The 25,674-nt window shown below is 40.6% G+C and overlaps 4 protein-coding genes and 1 long non-coding RNA gene across 5 annotated transcripts; 2 read left to right on the top strand and 3 right to left on the bottom strand.

Annotated features, from left to right (window-relative positions):
• The first annotated feature begins 79 nt into the window (after positions 1 to 79).
• Positions 80 to 6,204, top strand: LOC135945593 (coiled-coil domain-containing protein 50). Its single transcript, XM_065493385.1, has 8 exons — positions 80 to 308; positions 1,619 to 1,681; positions 2,142 to 2,280; positions 2,350 to 2,464; positions 3,511 to 3,569; positions 3,628 to 3,799; positions 4,029 to 4,151; positions 5,628 to 6,204. Exons 1-8 carry the CDS (start codon positions 95 to 97, stop codon positions 6,009 to 6,011), a joined length of 1,269 nt encoding a protein of 422 aa, XP_065349457.1. The 5' UTR covers positions 80 to 94; the 3' UTR covers positions 6,012 to 6,204.
• Positions 6,205 to 6,405: 201 nt separating this feature from the next.
• LOC135946107 (neurofilament heavy polypeptide-like) lies at positions 6,406 to 9,873 on the bottom strand. Its single transcript, XM_065494165.1, has 5 exons — positions 9,736 to 9,873; positions 8,389 to 9,506; positions 8,014 to 8,117; positions 6,958 to 7,124; positions 6,406 to 6,904 (listed from the first exon to the last, which is right to left on the bottom strand). The coding sequence occupies exons 2-5, from the start codon at positions 9,498 to 9,500 to the stop codon at positions 6,809 to 6,811; spliced, it is 1,479 nt and encodes a 492-aa protein (XP_065350237.1). The 5' UTR covers positions 9,501 to 9,506; positions 9,736 to 9,873; the 3' UTR covers positions 6,406 to 6,808.
• A 1,572-nt stretch (positions 9,874 to 11,445) lies between these two features.
• LOC135946747 (uncharacterized) lies at positions 11,446 to 13,159 on the bottom strand. The gene is made up of 5 exons (XM_065495103.1): positions 13,065 to 13,159; positions 12,530 to 12,819; positions 11,844 to 11,941; positions 11,634 to 11,782; positions 11,446 to 11,569 (listed from the first exon to the last, which is right to left on the bottom strand). The coding sequence occupies exons 2-5, from the start codon at positions 12,808 to 12,810 to the stop codon at positions 11,486 to 11,488; spliced, it is 612 nt and encodes a 203-aa protein (XP_065351175.1). The 5' UTR covers positions 12,811 to 12,819; positions 13,065 to 13,159; the 3' UTR covers positions 11,446 to 11,485.
• A 2,483-nt stretch (positions 13,160 to 15,642) lies between these two features.
• Positions 15,643 to 18,534, bottom strand: LOC135945883 (uncharacterized). The gene is made up of 5 exons (XM_065493818.1): positions 18,404 to 18,534; positions 17,335 to 17,998; positions 16,098 to 16,195; positions 15,902 to 16,047; positions 15,643 to 15,838 (listed from the first exon to the last, which is right to left on the bottom strand). Exons 1-5 carry the CDS (start codon positions 18,423 to 18,425, stop codon positions 15,722 to 15,724), a joined length of 1,047 nt encoding a protein of 348 aa, XP_065349890.1. The 5' UTR covers positions 18,426 to 18,534; the 3' UTR covers positions 15,643 to 15,721.
• A 410-nt stretch (positions 18,535 to 18,944) lies between these two features.
• On the top strand, positions 18,945 to 20,537 carry LOC135945172 (uncharacterized). Its single transcript, XR_010575412.1, has 3 exons — positions 18,945 to 19,080; positions 19,196 to 19,425; positions 20,485 to 20,537. It is a non-coding gene; the product is annotated as an uncharacterized LOC135945172 (long non-coding RNA).
• Positions 20,538 to 25,674: the final 5,137 nt, after the last annotated feature.

The following is a 25,674-nucleotide window of genomic DNA, read 5'->3' on the forward strand; positions in this document are numbered from 1 at the left end:
GAGAAATTAGTTGAGCTGCGCGGTTTAATATAAAATAATTGGGTGAGGTCGGTCGTTGAAGTCGCCACCAGAGGTCAGTGGTCGGTGGTGTTGGATGTTGAGTCTGCGGCTAGAGCCGGAGGCGTGGCAACAGCGCGTCGAGATCGTCGCTGGCTGGCTGAGTTGTTGGACGGACGGACGGATGGATCGGGAGCAGGTCTTCGGGACGCGCACTCAGGACCTGCCAGGTCGGGTGCACGACCTGAGGAACATGTCCAAGAATAAGGGCGAGACGGAGACGATGCCGAGACGGGGAAAGGTCAGCGAGGGTGAGTCATTTTGGCGTTTGTCCCACGCAATTCCGAGAATAATTTTAAATTGCGACCCATTCGCGAGCGTAGAGCCTTTTCCGCAGTTGGAAAAAATGTTTTCTCCCTCGGATGAGAAGCCTTATTTGTGCCTTCTTTGTCGTTTGTTTTGGATGCGTGACCCGTGACCCGGTTGGTAATTAAATCGTGACGTCACCGCGTAATGTATTTTGCTTTGGATGAGCCACTTGTTGAGCGAGCCAAAAGTGGAGCAGATGAGACATTCGCCGCTATAGTCTCTAGAGGAAACTTTCTTTGCATCGCGCACTCTCGTCCCAGCTCTCAGCTCTCAGCTGCTGACTAATTCCAAGAGAAAATTAAAGAAATCCATGCGGGCTCGTAAAGCAAAAAAACATCACTTTTTAATACACTTCAACTGCCAACCGCGTCAAAAAACTATAACTGCCTTTCCGTTGTTAGTAGATTCTTTTTTCAGAGCCACTGAAGTGGGGTATACTGGCGATATTAAAATAAAATACCTTATTTCACGTCTGGCATGAAATTTTTGTCGTGTCAGGGTTGGACCCTGGTAGAGTTGAATTTTAATTTACCTCTTTCGTGCTATTTTACTATCAGTTTTTGTGCCTTTTTGAAGTATGCCAGGAATGGTATAGACCAAACTTTAGGGCCCGACTCTGACGTGACCCTGAGGGTCCCTTGAGTTTGGTTAATTTTTTAGGTTTTCAGCGCTGCGGATTTCAAATTTGCTTCTAAAAGTGCTATTTGAGCAACAGAAAATAATTTTCAAAATCATTTTAGTTTTAATCGGTTTTAATTCCGATTGTTTTTGCAAGTAGGGCGCGACAAAAATAATTTGTTTAATTTTTTACATATTTTAAATTCAATTTAATTCATTTTATTTGACTTTCAGCACGGTCAACATTAATATTCGAAATTGTTAAATATCTATAAAGCCAAAAAATTGAATTTTTTTATCTTGAAAAAGGTTTTACATTAAGCAAAAAAGGCGACTTTTTTGTTAAGTTTAAAAGCAGCAATTAACACCAACCGTCCAAACACAATTAGCTGTTCGTTGTTTGTAGAAAGTGTTAGCACTGCTGACCCGTGCAATTACCGACTCCAAAATCATTTCCCTTGTTTTGAAATTTAATTTATGTGCTAAACTGCCCGACAAATTTGCGTTCGCTGAGGCGTGTCAGATGAAATTCATCCGACCTTGGCACTTGGCTTCGCATCTATAAAATAATTCACACACTTTCATGCGCAGGCAACACTGAATAATTTCATAATTAGTCCCTTTTTTGTTCCAGTGTGCCGAGAGTGGCTTGTCCACGAAGACGGCGCCCTCGCTTATCAGCTGCAAAACCAAGAAAGTGAGTTTAAATATATTAGTTTAATCTGTTTTTAAATTTGTTTGTTCTGCCTCAAAAAATTGATTTCTAATGAAATAAAAAATCGAATTTGCTTATTAAAATATATAACGAGATATTTTGGTCAGTAGATTGACCAAAAAATTAGTGAAAAATCCCAAATCGTTCTAAAAAATTAAAAATAAATATTTCTTGGCATTAAAAACCCAGGAAAAACATTTTATGCACGTTGCTTCGGCGCGCGAAACGTTTGAACCTTTTGGTCACTACTGCGCAAGCGTCACCCCCTCTTTTCTGACGTCTCACAGGGGTGACGCATGCGCAGTAAGGACAAATAGGCGCGCGGTTGTTCAACGTGCGTTTTGCTCGCACGTTACATAAATTTTCGATCGGAAAAACTAATGACCTTATCTATCGGAAATCAATTTCAGTGGTTGTTACAAATTGTTTTTGTAATTTTCAGTAAAGCAACACTACTCTGGAAACAAAACACGGAACGCGACTGTGCGGGAGGACATTCCGCACGCCAGGACGGAGCAGCAGAGGGAGGAGGAGGAGGCCGCCTACATCAAGGCCATGTACGAGCAGATGCTGCGAGACCAGTGAGTGCATTTTGCATTGCTCTCTGAGCCAACTAATTACTAATTGCTGGATGGCGTTTGGCGCGGCAGAGAGGAGCAAGATGCCGAGATCGCGAGGAAGCTTGCTGAGCAGCTGGAACGCGAGGAGCAGGAAAAGAGACTCAGGGCCGAGAGCTACGACAGGAAAATCGCCTCCCAGCTGCAGGTACAAAAACTGCGAAACAGGGATACAAAATTTAACCAAATATTGGGGGCGGCAAATGGACATAAAACACGCAGAATTTTATGACGAGTCTGAAATAAGTTTTTTTTTACTTTACGACGCTTAGAAGCTAAGCTATTATTTTTTAAAGGAAAAAAATACAATTTGTGACACCTGCCAACTGTGGTTTTTGGGGCCCAGGAGGGGCCCTATGGGCCGGACGACGCCAATTTTTCACCAATCGAAGCCCCTTAATGACACGCGTTCGCCCTTGTTTTCCTAAAGCAGACCGTTTTTCGGATTTTAAAGAATTTCTCTTGGCCCAATTTTCGTAAAGTTGAAATTTTCAATGATTTCCGTCGATCTAACTCCGGTCGAGGACAATAATTTGAATAAAGGCTCCTCAGCCAACGCTAAATTTATCTGGAATTATTTTAAGACCAAATACAAGCCGATCCGATAAAAATTCGAATTTTTAATCTTAAAACGTGATTTTTGCACCGACTTCATCGAAAATAAAAAATGTTTTTCTTAACGGTGAAAACTTAGTTTTACCGACTGCATCGCACGCTTAAAGATTGCCGTTGGTCTAGAAACCGATTTTCAGATCTTTTGCCTGCATAGAAAAATTAAAATTCATTTTATACGGATTTTTGGCCACAGGGATGAAAAAGGTTTCATTTTTCTTAAAATTCCGCCGCTCGTCGGATCGTCGACCACGACCCCTCATTGGACAGGTTGTTGGGTGGTACCTTTACTTAGAATACCCTTACGACCTTTTTCAGGGTCCCCCGACCTGAGATCCGCTCATAGACCGGTTTTAATGCGTTTTTTCACTAACTTTAAGCACATTTGGCGACCAATTTTCACCCTTGCCTGTCCCCGACCCCCGACCTTCCTCAGGTCACGCGACCTGACGGTATTGCCACCACCATCGCTTATATTTGAGTCTTTTGGACTTTGATTTAGTTGTTGAAATTTTTGAAAATTGCTATGAATTTTGGTAGTGAAGAAAAATTAATTAGTTTATTTCTGTCGAAAATTTTCAGATGCAATCGCATCAGGCGCAGGAACAAAAGCGGCCGCGTTCGCTGGACCAAAGAATGAGGTAGGATGAAAAGCGTTTCTGTTTCTGCTTATTGACCCAGATAATGCTTTGTTTGCAGCCAAATGAGTGTGTCTTCTGATGTACCTGGGCCGTCCGGTCTGCAAATGTCGCGGCGAGCGGCGCCCCTGCCGCAGCCGGCAGACCTGGACGACCTCACAGACTTTTGTCTGCAGCCGAACGCGGACATGAGCGAAGAAGAGGCGCGGCTCTTCCAACAGGAGCAGGACGAGGTGGGTCACCGCCGGTCACCGCGTTTAATAATGAAAATTCAGAAGAAAAAAATGTTCCTCCGGCTCTGTTCTCAGTGGGTGTTGATTTAGTGCGTGTTTTTTGAGCTCATGACTAGAGAAACACTCGCTAAGCACGCAGCCGACCGCAGCTGAAATTGAATTTTGATTGTCTGAGAAATTATTGTGCCTTTTTTACAAAGGGGTTGACTGGCTTTGCTTTGGTTTTTAGGAATTGGCGCGGTTGCTGCAAGAGCAGGAAATGAAGCGCAGGGGCGACTCGCACATCGACAAAGACAGGCAGTTGGCCGTCGAAGCTCAGGACCACGAATTTGCCAAAATGCTGCACGACAAGGCAAGTGTTGTTCAGTGGGGGTTTAAACATACAAAGACCAGGGGAGAGGACCCAGGCTTGTTTCCCAGCTGTTTCTTTGCTTAAAATCGTGCAAAAATCTTATTGGATTAATTTGTGCACATTCCTCCCCTTTTAATTGAGTTTTTATTTAAAGAAAATATTTTTATAATTCTCGACGCGTTACACATTTACATCTAAAAGGGACAAGTTTTGTGCATTTTCGAACTTTGATATCGAAAGGCCACCCCCTGTGATAGAATTTCTTGTTTATTTTCTTATTTTGGTTCAGTTTTTGTCTCCATTTTTTTAAAAATAAATCACGAGGTTAAAATCATTAAGGGTAATCAAGCTGTTGCATCATCCCCTAAACAAGCGCTAAAAAGCATTTGTGGTACCGTGTCTCTTGTTAAGAGCTCGCCATTGAGTGTATTTTTATATTTTAATATCTTTGCCTAAAATTCATTTCATTCCATATAATTTAACCATCCCCATCCTTGAGCCCTTATTCACCCTAAAAACTATCCCTTTGAAAGAATTCTTATATTTATTTATTTTCATCAGGATTTTAGCCGATTTTCATGAAAAAAAACATTTTGACTAATTTTACTAAACTATTTACTGCTTCAACCCCTTATAACCACTCCTTAAATAAACCCTAAAGCAGGGGCCACTCGCCAAAACCGCGGATTACGCCGCTAAACTCAAACAATCGACGCCTTTCAATGCGAAACGAAGTAAAATGCAGATTTTGGGGGCGTCGGCGGGGGTGTACGGTGGCTGCGATCTGACTATACAGACTAAATTTCACGGCGAGTCTGATTAACTTTTATTTTTTCCTCTACGACCCCTAGCCGAGTAATTTTTTTTTACATGTGAAATTTCAAAATTTTGTTTTCGGGGCTGTATGGGCCGGGCGGCGCTGATTCCAGCACCAATCGACGCCCCTTAGTAGGGAGTGTCTGTCCGTTTGTGGTTTTCCAAATTCAAATCATATTTCGAATTTTCACAAATTTATTTTGCCCGAATTTAGAAAAAAGTCGAAATTATTTCTCCTCGACCCAGATTTTACAGGAACCAAAAATGCATATGAGGTTAATTTTAGAGGGTTGTACTCAAGTGAAAGGAAAAAGTGGTTGAATTGATTGTATTAAACCAGGTTGTGGGTTATGATAAAATGGATTAATTAGATCAAATCAAGGGATTTAAATAAAATTAGCTATCAGAGGGGTGGATTTAAATGGGAAATTTTGTTAAATTTTTTGTTTGAAAAATTTTCGGTAGTAAAAATGGGGTTTAAGTCGCAAGGATTTAAAATAAAAAAATAATTAAATTTTTTGAAATTGTGGACGTGTAATGTTTTGTTTTATTTAAAATTTTCGACTGCAGAATTTCTTTTTTAAAAAGTTCCTTAACCTTGATTGAAAATAAACACATTTCCGCAGACCCTTCAATTTTTTTTTTAATTTCGCGTTTTAGGAGAGGGCGAAGCTGCGCCGAGCTAAAGAGAGAGCAAGACTGAGGCGGCAGCAGAAGGATGAGGAGGAGGCAGCTGAGGCGGGGGTGGTGGGGGCGGCAGGCGTGCCGAGGGGGACGGGAAAGCCGCGCTACCCTGACCCCCCGCAGACGGTGGCCCAAAATATCGCGGTGGCCATCGACCCGACGTACAAGATGGCGTCGCGGCCGCCGCTGGGAGTCAGTCCAGAGCCGGACGTGATCACCACCGACCTGGACCATGAAGTCTTCGTGGACGACGAGGAGGAGGAGGAGGAGGCGCCGCCGTACATGCCCATTCAGGGCCAGCGGAGGACCTCATCGCTCGAGAAGAAGAAGAAAAAGGACCAGGGGTGCAAGCAGCAGTGATTTCATTTTTTTTTGTTCTAACCTAGCATTAGACACCGGAAGCTGAAGGCTAGTCAGACCAATCTGGAAATAGGGTTTTGTTAGTTTAATCTGCATTTTAAGATGATACAAATACTCCTCTCTCTACACAACCACGTTTTTCTTTCTTTACTCTATTGTTTTTTATACACGAATAAACCTTTTTTATACAAAACATGCGATTTTGCTTTCCTAAATCCCTTTTTAAAATTTATTTCAAGATCTTTGGCTTTTAATAACGTCTAAATTGATGGATTAAAAATCACCAAGTGCCCTGACCATGAGATAAACTATTAATTCTGGCAATTCTGCTCAAACTTGTAATTATTAACAAATCCGATAAGAAGAATTTTACCAGATCGAATGTTGTTTCGGGAATAAGTAGCGAATCTGGGTGAAATTAAATAACTCTTTAAACAACCAAATATTAAATGATAAGAAACAAGAAACCCCCAATTTTATTTGCATTCCTCGCAAATTTTTAAGTTTCTAGAGAGCTGAAACAAATATTTAATATTGATTGATTTCTGAAGTATCTAGTTTTTAAACTAATAAATGTAGAGTGATTGTAAGCAGAAGGTTATATACTTTGAGGTTTGTCATATACAAAAGATAAAATAAAAATTGGGAATTAAATAAGACATTCTTTTAACTATTAAGCATTCAAATTCATTTGAAATTATATAAACGTCAGTTCAGAAAGGTACAGGGAGCTAGTTTGATGGTGGACAAACAAAAATTGCCCAGAAAATGCTCCTAAAATGAAATAAAGAAAACAATCAAGCACCGACTTCAATGTGCTCCAACGCTGCTTTTTCTGCGAGTCTGGTGGCGTAGACATAACGCTTCGGCTCGGCATCTTTTTCAATCAGCGTCTGTAGGAGCAAATTGAGAGTGACGAAATACGGAGCAGAGACGATTGGCTTACCCAATGGAGGGATACCAGCTCGCTGCCGGCAGCGACCACCATGACCACCGCCATCTCGCTCGCGTCCTTGCACCGATTCAACGCGTCAGGCTTGAATTTCGCTGCCAGACGAATCGAGCAGTTCATCAACTTTTTGCAGCTTGTATGAATGTCCAAATATTCAACGCCTGCAAAACACATTTTAACTATAAATACCAATTAAAGATTGTCTATGACAGAGTTTCTAAGCACACGAATCGATTTCTGAGAGTCGAATTAGGGGGAAAATGAACATTTTTATGTCCAAAGGGCGTGCGGGCTTTTTTCCCCGCCAAAACAATATGATCTGGCACTTGAGTCATCCGTACAGGTGGTCTCTCTGCAAGTGCTCAAACCAGCGCAGTTCTCGCATTCATATTGTTTTGGCGGGAAAAAAGTTCGCACGTCGCGCTGGACTTTAAGGTTAGAAAAATATCCATTCTACCTAATTCGACCCTGAAAAATCGATTGCATGGTCTGCTCAGAAACATCGTCAAAGACGGTCTTTGAAAAAATATGGAAGGAAATTTTTACTCGTGCGTTAACAATATTTTATAGCCTGATATAATATACTACGTTTTTTGCTCTAAAAGTAGTCACTAAAGAATTACAAAGTCTAGAATCATTAATGTTAGAAAAACGACCCACTGGTCAATTTATCTCATTGAACTGAGTGTCTTTGAGAAAATCCATGAGAAATCACAATAAACTTACAAAGTTTATATTTATTCCATTTCTGGCCTGTTAAAAAATTGTATTTCAAATAAAAAATTGACAGATAACGCCACTTGTAAAGAGATTTCATCTCGGCAATAATACTTTGGTTTTGCTGAACATATTTGCAAAATTCCTTTCTCGACAAAAACCTTTTTGACAATCTTGTCAGAGCCTCTCTGCTTATGAATAATAATTGCAATCAAGGCAGAAAATTGAACCTCCACAATTTTGTTTAAAAAAAATGACACAAATCTACCACTTTTTCAACTGCAACCCAGAAAAAATAATTTTCAGTTGAGAATAAAAGGAGTGATGGCTCACCATGGTATTTGGCGACATTGATGGCCAACAATGCCGCGTAGGCGCTTGCGACAGATGGAATTGGCTTGTCTCGCAGCTCGTTCACGGTGTCCATGCTACAGTTTCTGCAAAAGTCACAGTTTTAGCACAGTTTCAATCAAAATACAAACTAATATAGCTATTAAAATGGTTTCCTTATGTTTAGGCTCAAAAAAATAAATTTCCAAGCCTTTTAGTGGCTCAAATAAATTGAATGGCCTTATTTTAAATTAAATTGCAACGATTTTTCCGTTTTAAAAGCTGAATATTTTCTAAATTTCCAGTTTTCGGGCTCATTTGAAAAAATAAAATTGTTATTCCAATTATTTTTGCCAGTGGCATGAAATAAAAACCTGCCTCTTGTCGCCCTTGCGAAAGTAGACGCCAGCGCCGGCGTGTGTGAGGTGCTTGTTGTCTGGGTCCTTGTAGAGCAGGCCCCTCACGTACACGTTGGTGTATTTCGACTTAGGCTTGGGCGCCTTTTGGGCCTGCTGGTCGTCCTTCTTTTCCGGCGGCTGTTTGGCCTCGGCCTTGGCGTCCGGGGCACTGGCGCGGCCGACGGTTGCAGAATTGAGTGGTTTCGGTGGTGCAACCCGTGCTGCAGACTTCACGTCCTTCTTTTCCGGCTTTTTGGCCTGAACCACCTTGTCCTTTGCTTCTGGCTGTGAGCGGCAGGTGTCGAGTCGTCTTGGAGGAGCAGCTTTCTTTTTGGCCTTGGCTTCCTTCTGCTCACTGGCGCGCCGGACGGTTCCAGTGTTGAGTGGTTTCGTTGGGGCAGCCTTCTCGTCCTTCTTTTCCGGCTTTTTGGCCTGGACCACCTTGTCCTTTGCTTCTGGCTGTGAGCGGCAGGTGTCGAGTTGTCTTGGAGGAGCAGCTTTCTTTTTGGCCTTGGCTTCCTTCTGTTCACTGGCGCGCCGGACGGTTCCAGTGTTGAGTGGTTTCGGTGGGGCAGCCTTCTCGTCCTTCTTCTCCGGCTTTTTGGTCCTGTCCTCTCTCTGGGTCTGCTGGACCACATTGTCCTTGGTTTTGTCCCTGGCCTCGGCAGTGTCGAATCGTGTCGGTGGTGCAACTCGGGCCACAGCCTTGTCTTTCTCTTCCCTGAGGACTGACTGAACCCCCTTGTCCTTGGGTTTTTCCTTGGCCTCTGGCAGTGTGCGGCAGGGAATCGCCGTGTTTAGTCGTGTCGGCGGCGCAACTCGGGCCACAGCCATGTCTTTTTCCTCGCTGAGGACTGGCTGAGGCACTTTGTCCTTGTCCTTGGAGTTGCCGGGAATGGCAGAAGTGTTGTATCGTGTCGGCGGTAGGATACATCGGATTGCAGACACCGCCTCTTTGGCCTCCTTACTTTTGTTCTTCGGCTCATCCGGGGTCCTGTGACAGGCACCTCGCTCCGAAGGCTCCTGATCTTGAGGAAACCATCTCCTCTTGCTGACAATCCGGTACTTGGCGGCAGGATCTCTATTAGGCATGATCACCTTAAAATAAAATATAGAGAAACGTCTATGAAAAATTTTGTGCCACAAAAAGGGTGCATTTTTACATTAATAAAACGAACTCTCCGCAGTGTCTGTGTGATCCAGAGTAGGTATGTATACATAATTATGTATGTTATGTGAACCGCTTGCTGGCCATTCAATTTTGGCAAAACAGAAGCGCTAGCATGCAAATATGTCCAATGCATTCAGAATAAATTAGCCAACTCACCCAAAAACGAAGACAACCCGAACCAAAACACAAGCGGTGCTACTGAACGTAAGCAACTTCAGAAAACCAAATAGACGAACATGTTCCGACAGCTTTGCATACAGTCAGGAATCAGCTCTGCCGCCTGCAAAGCTCAGCCTCTTCAGCCAATGAGCATCCGTGAAAATGAAAACACCGTGTATCGGTTTTTAACACGCAATTTAAGCTTAGAAAAGCGGGATTTTCCGGATTGTGTTGAACCTCTCTGTATTTATGTACATAAGCTTTTCAATTTTTAAGCTTTTTTCTGTCTTGAGATTTTCTGTCGGAAATAAACCGGATTTTTTAATTTTTTAAACCGCGAGAAAATACATTATCGGTACAGCGGAACGAAATACGAAACAGGCGAAAGGCGGAATAGAACTCGACCACGCCCTCAAAATGGTGGACTGGACATAATGAATTAATGCCCTAATCAAGTTTGAATCGGTCGAAAAGTATAAGTTCTCGTGCCTCCCCGGTCCGGTGTAGTCATAGTCACAGTAAAATTGCTAAACGCGAATTTGCTCTGATTCTCGCGTAACTCTTAAGGTTCTTATTCTTAATCGATTTATAATTTACCGAAATGAATGCAAAATTAGTTATGTAGATAGATACTACTTTGGCGGATAAACATTCTCGCGAATTTTTTTCAGGCGGAGCTCGCAAAGGTCTCCGAAAGAGGTGCATGTCCATGGTGTTGCATGTTACTTCCTTTCTAAAGGTATAAGATAAGCAGGATTTGGATTTTTTGCCTGACAAAAAGGAACCAAGCAACACTTTTTGCAAAATTTCCCGTGATGTGTAATCAAACAATTTTGTAAAAATTCCATTAAACATAAAAATTTATTTCCAATTTTAATAGAATGAAAATTAAATTATCATATACGTCCCCTTACTGTTAAAAATTCAACCTAGAGAGACTATCTGGCAGTCAGAAAAATTCATTTATTTTTTACCCGAATTACAATTGAATTTGTTTGAGACGAATTTAATTTTGGCAAATGGAATGAATTTTGCCTGAACTTAACAGCCTTTTGCCAGGCTGTTTTCACTCTGGTGATGCCTTGCTTCTTGCAGTATCGAGGATTATTTTTGAAAGAGCAAGAAAGTGCTGCATTTTACCGGCTATCGATAAAGAAAATCTTGAATCATAGGCCGGTGTTCTCTTGACGTAAAATCCCTGCTTGAAATCTCAACTCGTTTTTATAGAATTTAGAACTATAAAGTTATCTCCTCTAGAGGTTGGAAGAAAGATTCCCCGATTCGATTTAAAAATGGCAACAGAGAACAGAGGTGCCAAATTGGCATGGCTCCAGCGGGAGGAAGGGGCCAAGTTTGGAGACCTATCACTATTTTTTATCCATACTGCTCACTTTATACCGCATGCCGCCCCCCGCCCCCGCCTCAACAGTCGCCTATTATCTGACGAATATAATAGTGCGCAAGTAAACGCTGTCAATATTATTTGTAACACACCCACACGACCCCCATTTGATACCGGAGTCGTGATTTAAATTTAATCCTCCAATGGAATTATCACCGCAAAACTAGTTAAATTGTTATTAAATCAGTCTATTTCACAAAAATTTTTTCGTTGGAAAAAACGAGGAATCAAAAAAGGCGAAAAAGGTTTGGCTCGATCCTTTTTGCTTTCGGAACAGTCAGAAATTTCAAGTCTCTTTAATAACTACGTAATAATCAACATTTTCAACAACTGTAAGTAACAATTTTACATTGTAAATCCGGAGTGGGCTCCTTCGAAAGCCCGTTTGAAGGCGAGACATTGGCCGGCAGACAAAGAAGGCACGCGGCTCTGGGGAGAAAATAAAATTAAAAATGGCGGTCTGACTGAGGTGAAAAGGGAGGAGCAATCTCACCCACTGTATGTCCATCCCCGAAAATACCTCCCTCACGTTGGGGGAGAGAATCGCTTGCATGCCCTCGAGTGGCGCACCCCTGCGGTGACGGTTAATTGCAGCCCTCAGCCTCCTGCTCCAGTGTGTGCAGATCAACAGTTTGTACAGGCCTGCAAAATACAAATTGCAAAATGTTGTCCACATCGCAGGCACGCACAATTCTCGGCCAACCTGCGGACTTTGCGTTCTTGCACGCAAACGTGGCGGCCATCACGTACGCTTCAAGTGCGCTCCAGCGCAAACGCGGGTCCAGCGCCTTGCTCACATTGCTGCAACAATTAGGAATGAATGTTATATATTTGAAGTTTTAAAGACCGTCTTTGATGAAGTTTCTGAACGCAACACGCAACAATTATTATTGATTTTTGAGGGTCGAATTAGCTAAATGGGAATTATTTTCCGGCCAAAAAGTAAAAAGCGCGACGAGCGAACTTTTTTTCGCCAAAACTTGAACCTACACAATACATGCGAGAAGTGCGCATGCGTCAGAGCTAGTTTGAGCACTGACTTGCAGAGACTTCTTTGTTAGATCTAAGCCATGCAGCTCTGACGCATGCGCATTCATATTGTTTTGGCGGGAAAAAAAGTTTGTACGTCGCGCTGCACTTTTTAGTCGGAAAAAAGCCTCTTCGCCTTTATTAATTTGACCCTCAGGAATTAAATGGTGTGCTCAGGCTCAGGCTCAGAAACTTCGTCAAAGACGGTCTTAAACTAATCCTGAAAATTTATAAAAACACTCAAGGCAATTTTCAATTAACACCCTTTTTAAAGAGATTCTTCGCAGTTACGGAGTTGAAAATTAAATATTTAATTCATGTTATATATATAGATAAAAATTTAAAAAATTCGATGCTTACCACGGATGGTTGAAAGAAAAAAAGGCGCCGACGCCAGCCACGAGCTGCGAAGATTGCCAGTCTCTGCAGAAAACCTCTATGTGGACGGTGCAGGCGCCAGTAGCGGGTTCGAAGAAAAGGGGACCCGGCGCCGGCAGCACCACACTGCTCTTTACCAACCTCTTACCAGATGTTGCCTTTTTTTGCTCTTCAGGCTCGTCTTTTTTGCGCTTTATTACTTTCTCGTCCATCTTCTCAAGCTTTGTCAAGGGCTCTTCCTTTAAACCGGCTATGTAATACATATCGCTGTTCTGGAAAAAATATATCAAATTGCATGATTTTATGCAAAATTTAGGTTTCGGTGGTAAATTTCGTAAATTTACAACCCCCATAATGTAATGTAATGTTTTTAGTATCATCATTCAATTTTTGCGATCAGCTCAAAAGAGAAAAATCAGAAATACATAAACGAATGGATGTGTAAATTAGGTATGCAGTTAATTTTGAATCACTCCTGTCGCCTCGGCCTGCGATTGCGATAACATACATAACTTACCCTTTGTCATAGGGCGAGACCTTCCACAGGTACAGGTATGTCGGGTGTCAGGCTGAGCCAAATCAGGTAGTCAAGGTACTAGGTCTATAATCTCCAGCTCCAGAGACAAGAATAATCAAGCAGAAAGTGGGCGTAACCATAGAAAAGTTTTTTACGTTCCGCACTCCCGCGAAGCTGATTCGCTGCTGCTGCTGCCTAGCAAGTGGCCAACCAGGTGTCAAACAGCTGTGCTTACGTCCAATTTAATTTTCAAAAATATTCTCGTTTTTAGTTTGTGAGAGGATCCCTATAAAACCTGTTTTTTACTTCCTCTGTAGTATAATTTCAACCTCTGGATTTTGCATGGTTCTACAGTATTCTCTGATATCCTGGATTTTTTATAATTTTCATTTAATCAAGATGAACAATAACTCAATGATGTGAAAATGATAATATTCTGAACAGCAATAAATAAGATGTCTTTTTGTTTTCAACCATGTTTGCTTAAACAATTCTGGGAAAAAGGTGGGATCTAATGTTGTGCGGTAAATATTTTTTCCTTCAATCTCTTCATCCTTCATTCAGGTGCCATGCTAGAGTCGTGAGATCTTGAAACTTCTCCTATAGATGCTATTCGAACACAAGGATTTTATTCTGATCTGCAAGAAATAGTCGGGAAAATATTTCTTACATAATTTGAAGGGTTGTTTAAAAAATTTTTTTCTCGGTGTATATAATATCAAGTAAAATTTAAATTACACTCACAGAAAAAATTTTCACTATGAGTATGAAAATGCGGCTCTCAAATTGATAATGCAACTTTGAGTCTCACAGTGAGTATCAAAGGCGTCCGGACGCTTCTCGTACTCACTGTGATGACCAAACACTCGTTCTCAGTTGATAATGAAGCGAGCGAGCATTTTCGTCATCACAGTGAGTACGAGAAGCCGCCGACCGCTTTTGATACTCACTGTGATGACCAAACGCTCGCTCTCAGTTGATACTGAAGCGAGCGAGCATTTTGGTCATCACAGTGAGACTGAAAAGCGGCCGACCGCTTTTGATACTCACTGTGATGACCAAATCGCTTGCTCGCTTTTCAGTCTCAATCTGAGAGCGAGCGCACATCTCTTTTAAGTACTCACATACCCTGCAGATCATGGTTTCAGTCATTTTTAATCATTTTATAATTCATTTGGATAAGATCTCATAAATTTACACACTCGGCGGCATCCATGTTTGATTTGATTGACATTCTCGAGAGTAGTGTCAAGGACGAGGAACTTAGGACAAGCATTTACTTAAGTCGCTAATGGACATTTTTTTCATTTTTATTATGTTTTGGCCGATATAAGTTGCCTTAATTACGAATAATCGCAGCCAAAAGAGGCTTAAATCAGCAAAATTTAGCCAAAAAATATTGGCAAATGAATAAAAATAAAGAAAAAACGTGAGTGTTCAAATATCTAATGCGCTATCTCCTTTCTCTACATGCATTGCTTTAACAGCTGAGTTTTAATTTTTATGTACACGCCTCTCTAAATGTAAAAAACAACTAACTACTACTGGTTTTACTTGCATAAAGATAAAATAGAATAAATCATATTATAATCAACATTTTGTTCAATTTATAATATTATGTGTACAAGATTGACATAGGTTAGCTTCAGAATTAGAGCATAAAATATGTAAAAATTACAGTTTTCGCCACCCATTAAAACTCAGCTGTTAAAGCAATGCATGTAGAGAAAGGAGATAGCGCATTAGATATTTGAACACTCACGTTTTTTCTTTATTTTTATTCATTTGCCAATATTTTTTGGCTAAATTTTACTGATTTAAGCCTCTTTTGGCTGCGATTATTCGTAATTAAGGCAACTTATATCGGCCAAAACATAATAAAAATGAAAAAAATGTCCATTAGCGACTTAAGTAAATGCTTGTCCTAAGTTCCTCGTCCTTGACACTACTCTCGAGAATGTCAATCAAATCAAACATGGATGCCGCCGAGTGTGTAAATTTATGAGATCTTATCCAAATGAATTATAAAATGATTAAAAATGACTGAAACCATGATCTGCAGGGTATGTGAGTACTTAAAAGAGATGTGCGCTCGCTCTCAGATTGAGACTGAAAAGCGAGCAAGCGATTTGGTCATCACAGTGAGTATCAAAAGCGGTCGGCCGCTTTTCAGTCTCACTGTGATGACCAAAATGCTCGCTCGCTTCAGTATCAACTGAGAGCGAGCGTTTGGTCATCACAGTGAGTATCAAAAGCGGTCGGCGGCTTCTCGTACTCACTGTGATGACGAAAATCGTCGCTCGCGTCAGTCTCAACTGAGAATGAACGTTTGGTCATCACAGTGAGAACCAAAAGCGTCCAGTCGCTTCTCGTACTCACTGTGATGACCAAAATGCTCGCTCGCTTCATTATCAACTGAGAACGAGTGTTTGGTCATCACAGTGAGTACGAGAAGCGTCCGGACGCCTTTGATACTCACTGTGAGACTCAAAGTTGCATTATCAATTTGAGAGCCGCATTTTCATACTCATAGTGAAAAATTTTTCTGTGAGTGTAGTTTCTATTAAATCAATTTTTTTTAAGATTTAACAACTTTTATTTAAGTATATCTCAGTGTAGCACACACAGTTAAAGAAGACTTCGCATCAAATTGAAAGTTAGCAAATTACTTGCTGGTCGGCAGTCAACCAAATGGGGCCAACCTGGTCGCGGGCTCCTTGGAAGGCGAGCTTGAAAGCGCAACATTGGCCCGCAGAGATTGCAGAAACGATCGTCTGGGCAGAGACAGAGACAAAAATTAGAGAAATGGCGATTAAAGGCGGAGCTTGTATACTCACCCACTCGATCTGCATGCCGAGAGTGGCGAGTCGCATGCTCTGCGACAGGTGCGTCTGGATTCCGATGGGCGCAGCGCGCCTCTGGTGACGCTTAACCAGGCCTTTCAATTTTTTGTGGCTGGTGCAGATCCTCAACTTGTGCAGCCCTAAAAAAACATATCAGAAACGGCAGTTTTGCGAATGGAAAGTCAATTACCTGCTGCTCTGGCACGTTGACAGGCCAAGATGGCGGCCACGACTGCCGCGTCGTCCTTGTCCCACTCCACACGAGAGTCCAGCGCGCGGCTCACGTTGCTGAAAAACAGAACAAAAATTCAGATTTCACTGCCAGATTTATTGTTACTACAGGTCTCAGCCGCGGCTGACAGTATTTTGACAGTGGAGTTTGATCATGCTTTAACGGCTCGAAAAGCCGGGAGACATTCTTTCTCCTGCACTTTTTAATTTCTTACCCACGGCAGGCGTGGCTAGCGCAGCTAATTTTAAGTCAGATTCACGGCGGCTGGCGCGGCTGCCGACGACGTGATCCAAAATTTGCTGGCTGACGCGGCACAGCGTGGCTGGCCGACAACGAGACCTCGATTTTTTATTTATATACATATTTAAGGTCTTCACCAGCCGCGACCGACATCCGGCGTATTTCGGGCCAGCCACCGTGAATGTGGCTAAGCTGCGCTAGCAACGCCAGCCGCCGGTGAAAAAGAGTCGAAATTAAAAAGTGCAAGGGAAATGTCTTGCAGCCTTTCAGGCCAACAAGCACTATCAAAATACACGTTGAAATATATGTCAGTCGCGCCAGTGTCGCTTTTTGTGAAAATGACCAGCCGCCAACGCGCGCCAGGCAAATAAAAATTTGGCAGTTCTTGCCAACTGTCGCCTTTAAATCTCAACGGAAAAATTCAAATTTTAATTACATCAGTTAGTTGGTGTTAACTCTCTATGCTGAAAGTCGCCAACAGATAGCGCCACCGATTAATTTATTAAAAAAATTATTTTTGAGGTACTTCCGCTGCAATTTAATCAGACTTAATCCTGAAACTGAGCATTCTTCACTTAATATATATGCTATCTTTTGACGTGCTGAAAACCGGTGGCGCCATCTGTCGGCGGCTTTCCAACACTAAGTGAGGGCCTATAAGCAACTTGCTAATTCTTATTTTTTAAGAGCAGTGATATTATACTGAACATATTTTCAAATGTCTCAAACACCACTACCCTGACGTCGAGCGATGTTGATCGCGTTCAAAGAAGAATTTTTTAAAGTGCAGCAAAAAATCCCGAATTTTGCGAATTTATATCCACGCCTGACAACTTTCAAAACCTTGAAAATAAAAATTCATTCTTAATAATGACTATAACATTAAAAAATTATTTAAAATTATTCTCAAATATTTCCGTGCAAAAATCAAATAAAAAATAATCAATTTATATACCATGGATGCCAAAAGGCGAAAAATGCACCAACTCCGGCCAAAACTTGGGGAGTCTGCCACTTGCATCCGTAGATATCGATGTGGACGATGCACGCGCCGCTTTTGTCGTCGTCGACTAAGAGTAAGGGGCCAGGCATTCGTGTCTCCAGATGCACAGGCTCCTTGTAGTTGATCTTCGCCACCGGCTCATCGATGGTGACCTCCACCACCTCCAAATCTGAGTCACCAGGCTGCTGGGGCTGTTCGACAACCTTTTCCTGCAGCGGCTGCGGCTCCTCGTCCTCGACAAGGACGACTTCGGGCTCATCCACACGAGCGATCGCGTCCCTGCTCTTCTGGAAGTGGATGTAGGTTTTCTGCAGCGCGGCAAGGCCTTCCGCCGCACGCAGTCTTGCCATGCTGATCGTCTGGCCCAAGTCTGCCTTGGACGATCCGGCCACCGCATCCTGGTTGTCCGATCTCGTGGGTTTCTCGTCGGCTAGGAACCAGGGCAGAGGCACCGGGGCCGGGCAATCAGAGACCCAGCTGCAGCCCTCGGATGTGCTCAGCACCACCTGATGATGTGACTCGGGCTCCACTGACACTAAATCGGGCTCAACAGTCACCAACTCAGGCTCCTGCGTCCACGGCGGGCCCCCATCCGTGTCACCAGCAGGTGTTTTGACTGAAAAAACACGGATATAATGAGAAAATTCGAATTTGATCATTTAAGTAATTTAAAGCCATACTTTTACATATTATTATGGATGTACAAATCATACATTAAACATTGAAAAAAGTGCAGTTTCGCCGGGTTACACACATCTTGCCAATTCTTATGAGGATTCTATAAGAAAATATGGATGGAAAAAACTGTTTGTCGGCGGCGAAAAGTGTAATATTTTCCTATCATATTTTACATAGTTATTATTACATAATGTACATACATGCATATTATGCAAACACAGCTAAGATGTATGTACGTGGTTCTCTCAAAATTTATGAATACCTACCTGTTTTGACATTAAAAATGCATAAACATACATAAATCAGGGCTAATTACTGCAAATTATGTGTGCAAAATGCATACCTGGAGATGAAAACAGCGACATAACGCTTTCGCAGCGCGCTCAGGATTACGTCGATTCTCGTGTCACAACTACTGTGCTCTGATTGTGAGCTGTGAGCTCTCACTGCTCTGTGATTTTGTGACTGCGGCGGTGCCGCAGCCGCACCAATCAGCGACGAGAGCAAGAACAGGACGAGCAAATGAAAAATAAGCTTTCTTAATCGTATATATGTATCGGTACAAATTTGAAAACATTTCGGATCTTGAAGCGGTCAGAACTCGTGATTTGAAATGAAAAATTCAACTCATTCAGTTTTTTGTAAATTTGTACTAAATCCTCTTGATTTAATTCAAAATGCAAAATAATTGTTTTAAGTACCGGTTTTCATAAGAATAAAAACTGCGGCTACAGAATATCTAAAGTTTTATAATCAAAGGAATGAGTGGAACGGAAACGAACCAAGCAAGCCACGCCCCCACCGCTTCCCCTTCTAGAGTCAACTACTATCGCACTATCCGCATTATCATCAATTTAGTTAGACATTTTTCATCAGATCCATTAATTTTTCTGATTGTGCCGATTCTCGAATAAAGGTCCATGTAAGATCAGGATTTTGATTTGCCTGGCAAAAAGGGAATCAAGCTAAACTTTTGCAAATTTTCCCGTGATGTAATCAAATAATATTTCGTAAAAACAAGTAAGTAAACTATGTAACACAAACATAATTATGGCAATAAATTAAACCAGGCTTCATCTTCGTTGCAAAAATTGTCGTACATATTACAAACATAATAATTCTGAATTCTTTTCAGGACAGAAATCCGGCCCTACAGAGTTTTTGGTGGCTTCCTGATGCGTCAACAGCTTGAGCTACAGCTGTCGTGGGCTGCTGGCTATTACCTGTGTGCATCAGCAAGTTCAGGCCCAAGCTTTGCCACATCAGCGACATCGGCTTTCACAAACCTGTGGATGTCGGATCCAGGTCGGTTCCCTGCTGCGGTTAAAAGCCTTTGTCAACTACACAGAGTCAAATTATTTGCAGGTATTTTCATTATTATTATGCTATTCATTCCTTCAGAAAAATCCATAGCGACGAAAAATGAAAGAATATCACACATATGTTGATCAATCGCAACTATCCAATTTCAGCATGAAAAGAAATCTGCGAACAATTAAAAATTCACCTATTAAGAGAGTGTGATTTCTGGCAGTCAGAAAAATTTGTTTTTCTCAAACTGGCTGGAATACATACGCTGAGCTAGGAGGATTTTTTTATTGAAACTGCCAAGAAAATGTGCTGCATTTTGCAGGCTGTCGAACAACTCAATATCTTAAAGCGGGCGTTCTCTTCAACTAAAATTCCGCCCAAATCACAGGATTTTTATTTGAAAATAGGAACTTTTGAAAATATTGATTCATTATTAATTTGGATTGGAATTACCTGAAAAAAGGTATTTTGTACAAAATGTTAACAATTTTATTCATTGATATTCTCAGTCAGATCTTCAATCCTGTCCGCTTATTTTCCTGCTTGAAATCTCGACTCTGTCTTAGAATTTAGAACTCCTCTGGAGGTTGGAAGAAGGGTTCCCCGAGTCAATATAAAAATGGCAACAGAGGTGCCAAATTGGCATGGCTCCAGCGGGAGGGAAGGGGTCAAGTGTGGATCTATCAATTATTTTTATCCATTCTGCTTACTTTTAATACCACACACATGCTAACCCCTCAACAGTCGCTCAATATTTAATTTAATTAAATTGATGTATTTATTTGCATTACACAACGGTACAGAAAAAGAAGATCCTCTATATTCCCAATTCCCACCCGCATGTTTACAAATTTAGTCAAAATACAAGATTCAAATTAACAAATAAAAGAAACATAATAGTGTGTACATTTCGCAATATGTGTGTGTTATATTTGTAACACCCATATACAACCCCCCCCATTTGATATCGGAGTCGTGATTTAAATTTAATCGTCCAAATGGAAGTATCACCATATTAAAACTAGTTACATTTTTATTAAATCAATCTATTTCACACCAATATTTTCGTTGGAAAAAACGAGGAATCAAAAGTTTTCGCCTCTTTGTTTACAGAACAGTGAGAACAGTCAGAAATTTCACGAAATAATCAACATTTTCAACAACTGTAAGTAACCATTTTACATCGTAAAACTCCTTCGAATTCCCGTTTGAAGGCAAGACATTGGCCGGCAGACAAAGCAGGCACGCGGCTCTAGGGAAGAGTAAAAAATTAAAATTGGCGATCTTGGTAAAAGGGGAGGAGCAATCTCACTCACTGAGTATCCAACCCCGATAATTCTCCCTCACGTTGGGCTCTAGAAAAGAAAATACCGGAAAGAAATGAGGATATCTTAAATGTATAATTCGATCGTCAAATTTATTTTCAGGTTTTTGAAATTATTAATAATTAAGTTTTTAATGCAAATCATTTAAAACAAGTAATAATATTAAAATAATTTCCTCGAGAGGAACTGCGTTTCAATGAATCTGTGGAAAACCTGAGATCAAATATCATGCTTGAGCTGCGACGGCAAAAATGAGAGTCAAGGCGATGATAGTCTTCATTCCGGCGTTGGAGTGATTTAAATTAACTGCTTTCCTAGCCCTAATATATGCAATGGTGCAGCTCAAATTATCGCAATTTTTCATGGCTAATCAAAGCGTATTTTTTGCGCGCAATCGCAAGAATAAACAACAACAACGGTGTATCGATATAATGAAGTTAGACTTCAACAATATTTACTTCGGATATTTCCTTAAAGCTAAAATTGTCTTTAACTCGTTTATGAGGAATTTTTGTTTTGTCTTACTTAAAATTGTTGACAATACATGATAATTTTGTAATTTATTTTTTCTGTTCATAATTGATAATGAGATATTAAGGCACTTCAAAATTTGTGTCGCCAAAGAGTGAAATGATATGCACCCCGCACTGAACGACTGTTCAGCGGCACAGTTTCATTCCCAATGTAAGGCGTACTCGATGGAGATATTTTAAAATGCATGATTACTGCCAACTTGATTACCTTTACAGTACTTTTAATTTAGAAATTAATAATTTAATTGGAAATTGTGAACATTCAATTAATAAAAAAATTCAAATTTAGACTGACCTAATAATTGCTGATTTGTTGTCAAATCAAGTATGATCGTCCTTTTGCGAAAGCGTGTCTTCAGGGTGATGTACACCATCGCACGTCAGCAGGATGCCGTTTCCTAGCACCGTTGCATTTGTTACCTTGCTCCGAAGGTCCTCTACAATAAATATGGCTCGAAACAAAAAACAAAACTGAAAATCAAGGCTGAAAAAACAGCGCTGTTGCGTAAAAGTCTAATCATTTCGCACACTAATAAACTAGGAGGTTTCTCCTGATAATGCGAAATGTTAATTTGTAAATGCCATCAGGTTCGCTATTATATATATTGAGTGCTTCATGAATAATAGTAGCATTGGATTTTTTAAGGCAAAATCTGTCAGATTTTCAGCAAGATATATTTTTCGAATCAGTTTGAAGTTCAATCATGATGAAAACTGACTAATTTGCTAAATGAAAAGCAAACTTCCGGGTTAAAATTATGCTGAAACTATTCCAAACTGATGCTAAATAAAAATAACACTTGAATTTGTATGCTGGCATTAAAGTTCCCTGAAAAAACTGAATTTCTTTTGTCTTGGTTCACCTGACATTAATCCATGTGTGGCTACTTGTTTACCTAATAGGAACGCCCTTTCTCGCATACTTGAAACCTGTAAAAGAAAAATTTAATAAGAAATTGGGTAATAAGAAAAAAAATATTTTGATTGACCCCGAAACCTGGAACATAACTAACGCTGATTTGTTGTCAATCAATCAGCTTTCAAATGGGGTTCAATTTATACCATTATTGCTGTTCTGAAAGCCGATATAATCGAATTTATAGGTTTTTCAAAAATCAGCTCCTTTTTGTCACTTATACCAACGGAAATTAAGAGCCAATTAGTGTTTTGGAATGTCTCTTATACATTGTAAATTACCACATTATGACACTCAACGGGCTGGGAGGCGCACCGGCGCCGACTCGCTACTTGCTGCTTTGCACCTTTCCAGCATGCGTGATTTGGCTTCACGGGACGAATGTCTAGCGTTTCAATGCAGTCATCTGTGCGGAGGCAAGTGGCCCTTGAGTGGGCTGGGTCCCTGTGCGGCCTGGGGCGCCCATGTTATCCGTTCGCGGTGTTATTGGGACCCGGGTTTCAGCATTCGTGCTAGTGCAGTGCGCGCCCTTCCCGGCCCTCGCACATGGATAAAAAAAGAGCAAAAAAAATTTCTCTATAGAGAGAAATATGCTCCTAATTTTAATAGTTAAAAATTCGATGCAAGGGTTGCTCAAATGATATTTCAAAAGTTTGATGAGTAGATAATTTATTGCTTTATTACAAAGTAGTCCTCGACAGAGGTTTAATGGCGGATAATTACATCACCCAAATCACATATCAATTGTAGGAAAGATGTGACTCTGACGAAGCCATCAGGATAATCAGGTGAGCAGCGGGAGTCCACATCTGTGTGAGGTCCAAAGCTGGCGATTCCAATTTGGGTCTCCAGTCCGTCAGGTTCAGTGATGAAGAGGGGGTCACCAGCGTGTCCCTGTTGGAAAAATTTGTAAATAAATTTTAAGGAGCAAAAAAGCGAATAAAGCGTACATCGCAAATGCCAGATCGGCTTGTGTCGTAGGTGCAAATTGTCCCTACAGTGTCCGCTTCAGGGTAATGATGTTTGCAAACTTCTTTTTCGTTGATGATGACGTCAGTGTAGATAGGCTTAGTGTAAGAGGTTTCATCTTAACAAGCAAGTTGGGAATTACAATTTTGTCCTCTGTGGTAAACACTAAAGGGATTTTTGGTACCATTTGAAGGGCGTCCCCAGCTAGAGATTGTCGCTTTGTCTCTTTCGAAGGTTTCTGAGCACTGAGAGCTAGTCGGCAGACGGATGGTTGTGAAGCCCTCGCCAGAAACTGGAGCATCCAGGTGAATAACGCAGACACCGTCGTCCAATTTATTACTATCGTGTGACTTGTATATAGTGGATTTGCCAATCTGCCGGCTGGGTTCATCTTTACTACCAAGGAAGATGGTGAATGATTTTGCTCTGAAATTATGATTAGTTTGTCAATTCCTATATTCTTTGGCCAGGCCAACTCACTCCATGCAGCATTGATGAGCTGTCAGCACTCTATCTCTCTTAATGAGAGATCCACCACAATAGCTCCTACCGTTGTTAATGGAAATCATGACGGTAAATGTTGGTGGTGGTGGTGTGGTGGCGGTTGTTGTTGTGGTTGTAGTTGTCGTCGTAGGTATTGGGCTCTGAGTTGTTGCCGTTCCATTATCTAATTCAATTTTATTTAATTTAATTCTCAATCAACTGCTGTCAAATGCACATTTTATATTGGTTAATATGTTTTATAATGTGCACAGATATATATGCCATCCAGTTAACTTACCACCCCTGTCTAGCAAAAAGAAAATGGTGGCCATTGTTGTAGCGGCCAGCAAAATTATCAGGAGGGCAACGATTATGAAGCGGATGCAGAAGCTGAAAAAAGTTTAATTTGATTGGATTTTGCGTTATTAATGTTCTAGTGTCACCTGCACGTTGCCATCGATTTTTCATATTTCTTCCCTCCCTCTTCCGTCTGACAGAAAGAAAGAAATTAGTGTCCTCAAAAAACAAGTTGGGAACGCAATTATAATTATGTAGAATTTGGAGTCATGAACTCTCTATATTTAATTAAGCTTCCATAACCTATCGATTTCGGAAGACCAAGACCGAAATTAACCTTCACCCCTTTGGAGTGCCCACCCTCTATCACGCAGATGAAACCAATAAAATATATTACTTACACTGTAGGTTAATTCAGCAAGATGCATCTTGGAAGTTGAAGAGAGCTGCAGTAATGTCAGAGGAAAGTGTCTCGTTACTAGTGTCCTACTGGTAGGCTAATAGACGTGGAATCGGCTTAGCATTATTTATATTCTACCAGATAGCTGTTAAGCAGGGAAAATTACTTAATGAGTAAAGTATACTTGTACTCTATAATACATTATCCTTTAATAACCACAAAATTACTGCTAATGGATTTAATTTTTTAATTAACTAAAATTAAAGATATTGATCCTCAGTGTGCTTCATTATTTTTTGTATGCAATATTAGTGGCCAGAAGCTTTTATTTACGTGCTTGAAAATCTGCAGGCCACTCTTTTGTACATTTATTTCAGTGGAAGAAGCCTTCTCATTCCATTAAAATCTTCTCTAAAAGCGTTATTTTTGCATTTAATCTACTGTAGGTCAGGTTCACTAATATAGGAATTTTCTCCTGTCGATGAGATCAATTGATTGTTTGCGAGTGACATCAAGCTCGCTAGTGAACGTTTCATGAATATATAGAAGCATTTGATTTTCTAAGGCACTCTCTCAGATTTCTAGCAATATATATTTTTCGGACCCGTCAAAGTTTAATCTTGATGAAAACTGACTTATTCGCTAAATTCTGTATGAAAAGCACCCTTCCGGGTTAACACCATCATAAAACATTCTAAAAAAGTTGCAAAATCAAAATGACAATCGAAAATCAGTTTGCTGGCATTCCAGTACCATAGTTATCTCTAAAACTGAATTATTCCCTTTGTCTTGGTTCATCTGACATTCCATGTGTTTGCATTCCACACTTCATTTCGGCTTCACAGCGCAACTTTCATTCAATTTCGTGTCGTTAAAGCCTTGAATGCTATGCAACCCGCACTGAACGACTATTCAGCAGCACAGCTTCCTTCCCTATGCAAGGCGTACACGACGGCCAGATTTTAATATGCATGTGTTTGGTGTATTGCATTCCTGGCAACTTGTTTACCTAAAAGCACGCATACTTGAATTCTGTAAATGAATAATTTAATAAAAAATTGGGAAATAAGGAAAACAATTCAATTAGCTGTCAAATGGGGTTAAATAATTTCTATCATTATCATTTGTTGTTCTAAGTCGAGCTGATTTGTTCAAATTTGTAGGTTTTTAAAATAAATATTTGTAACCTCAAGCAATGAAAATTAAGAGCCTATTTATTATTTTGGAAAGTCTCTTAAATACATACTATAGCTTAAATAATTAACAAATAACCACATAATGATGTCTGTAGAACTAATATTGTACATATTATACCTCAATTTGTAATGAATCTATGTATCTAATTGTTAGAAAATTAAAAAATCGCGGTGTATTTTGAGG

Source organism: Cloeon dipterum, chromosome X (assembly GCF_949628265.1).
Source record: "Cloeon dipterum chromosome X, ieCloDipt1.1, whole genome shotgun sequence".
NCBI classification, from domain to species: Eukaryota; Metazoa; Arthropoda; class Insecta; order Ephemeroptera; family Baetidae; genus Cloeon; species Cloeon dipterum.

Bases quoted from the DNA above. Each gene is read 5' to 3' on its own strand.
- LOC135946747 (XM_065495103.1), bottom strand. From the start codon at position 12,810: ATGTATTACATAGCCGGTTTAAAGGAAGAGCCCTTGACAAAGCTTGAG. The intron at 11,783-11,843 runs GTTGGCCGAGAA...TGTATTTTGCAG, and splicing joins CAAGAACGCAAAGTCCGCAG to GCCTGTACAAACTGTTGATC. The intron at 11,570-11,633 runs GTGAGATTGCTC...TTTTCTCCCCAG, and splicing joins CGGGGATGGACATACAGTGG to AGCCGCGTGCCTTCTTTGTC.
- LOC135946107 (XM_065494165.1), bottom strand. From the start codon at position 9,500: ATGCCTAATAGAGATCCTGCCGCCAAGTACCGGATTGTCAGCAAGAGG. The intron at 7,125-8,013 runs GTGAGCCATCAC...TGTGTTTTGCAG, and splicing joins CAATGTCGCCAAATACCATG to GCGTTGAATATTTGGACATT. The intron at 6,905-6,957 runs GTAAGCCAATCG...TTGCTCCTACAG, and splicing joins AGCTGGTATCCCTCCATTGG to ACGCTGATTGAAAAAGATGC.
- LOC135945883 (XM_065493818.1), bottom strand. From the start codon at position 18,425: ATGTCGCTGTTTTCATCTCCAG. The intron at 16,048-16,097 runs GTAATTGACTTT...ATGTTTTTTTAG, and splicing joins TCAACGTGCCAGAGCAGCAG to GGCTGCACAAGTTGAGGATC. The intron at 15,839-15,901 runs GTGAGTATACAA...GTCTCTGCCCAG, and splicing joins TCGGCATGCAGATCGAGTGG to ACGATCGTTTCTGCAATCTC.
- LOC135945593 (XM_065493385.1), top strand. From the start codon at position 95: ATGTTGAGTCTGCGGCTAGAGCCGGAGGCGTGGCAACAGCGCGTCGAG. The intron at 2,281-2,349 runs GTGAGTGCATTT...TTGGCGCGGCAG, and splicing joins GAGCAGATGCTGCGAGACCA to AGAGGAGCAAGATGCCGAGA. The intron at 3,570-3,627 runs GTAGGATGAAAA...CTTTGTTTGCAG, and splicing joins TCGCTGGACCAAAGAATGAG to CCAAATGAGTGTGTCTTCTG.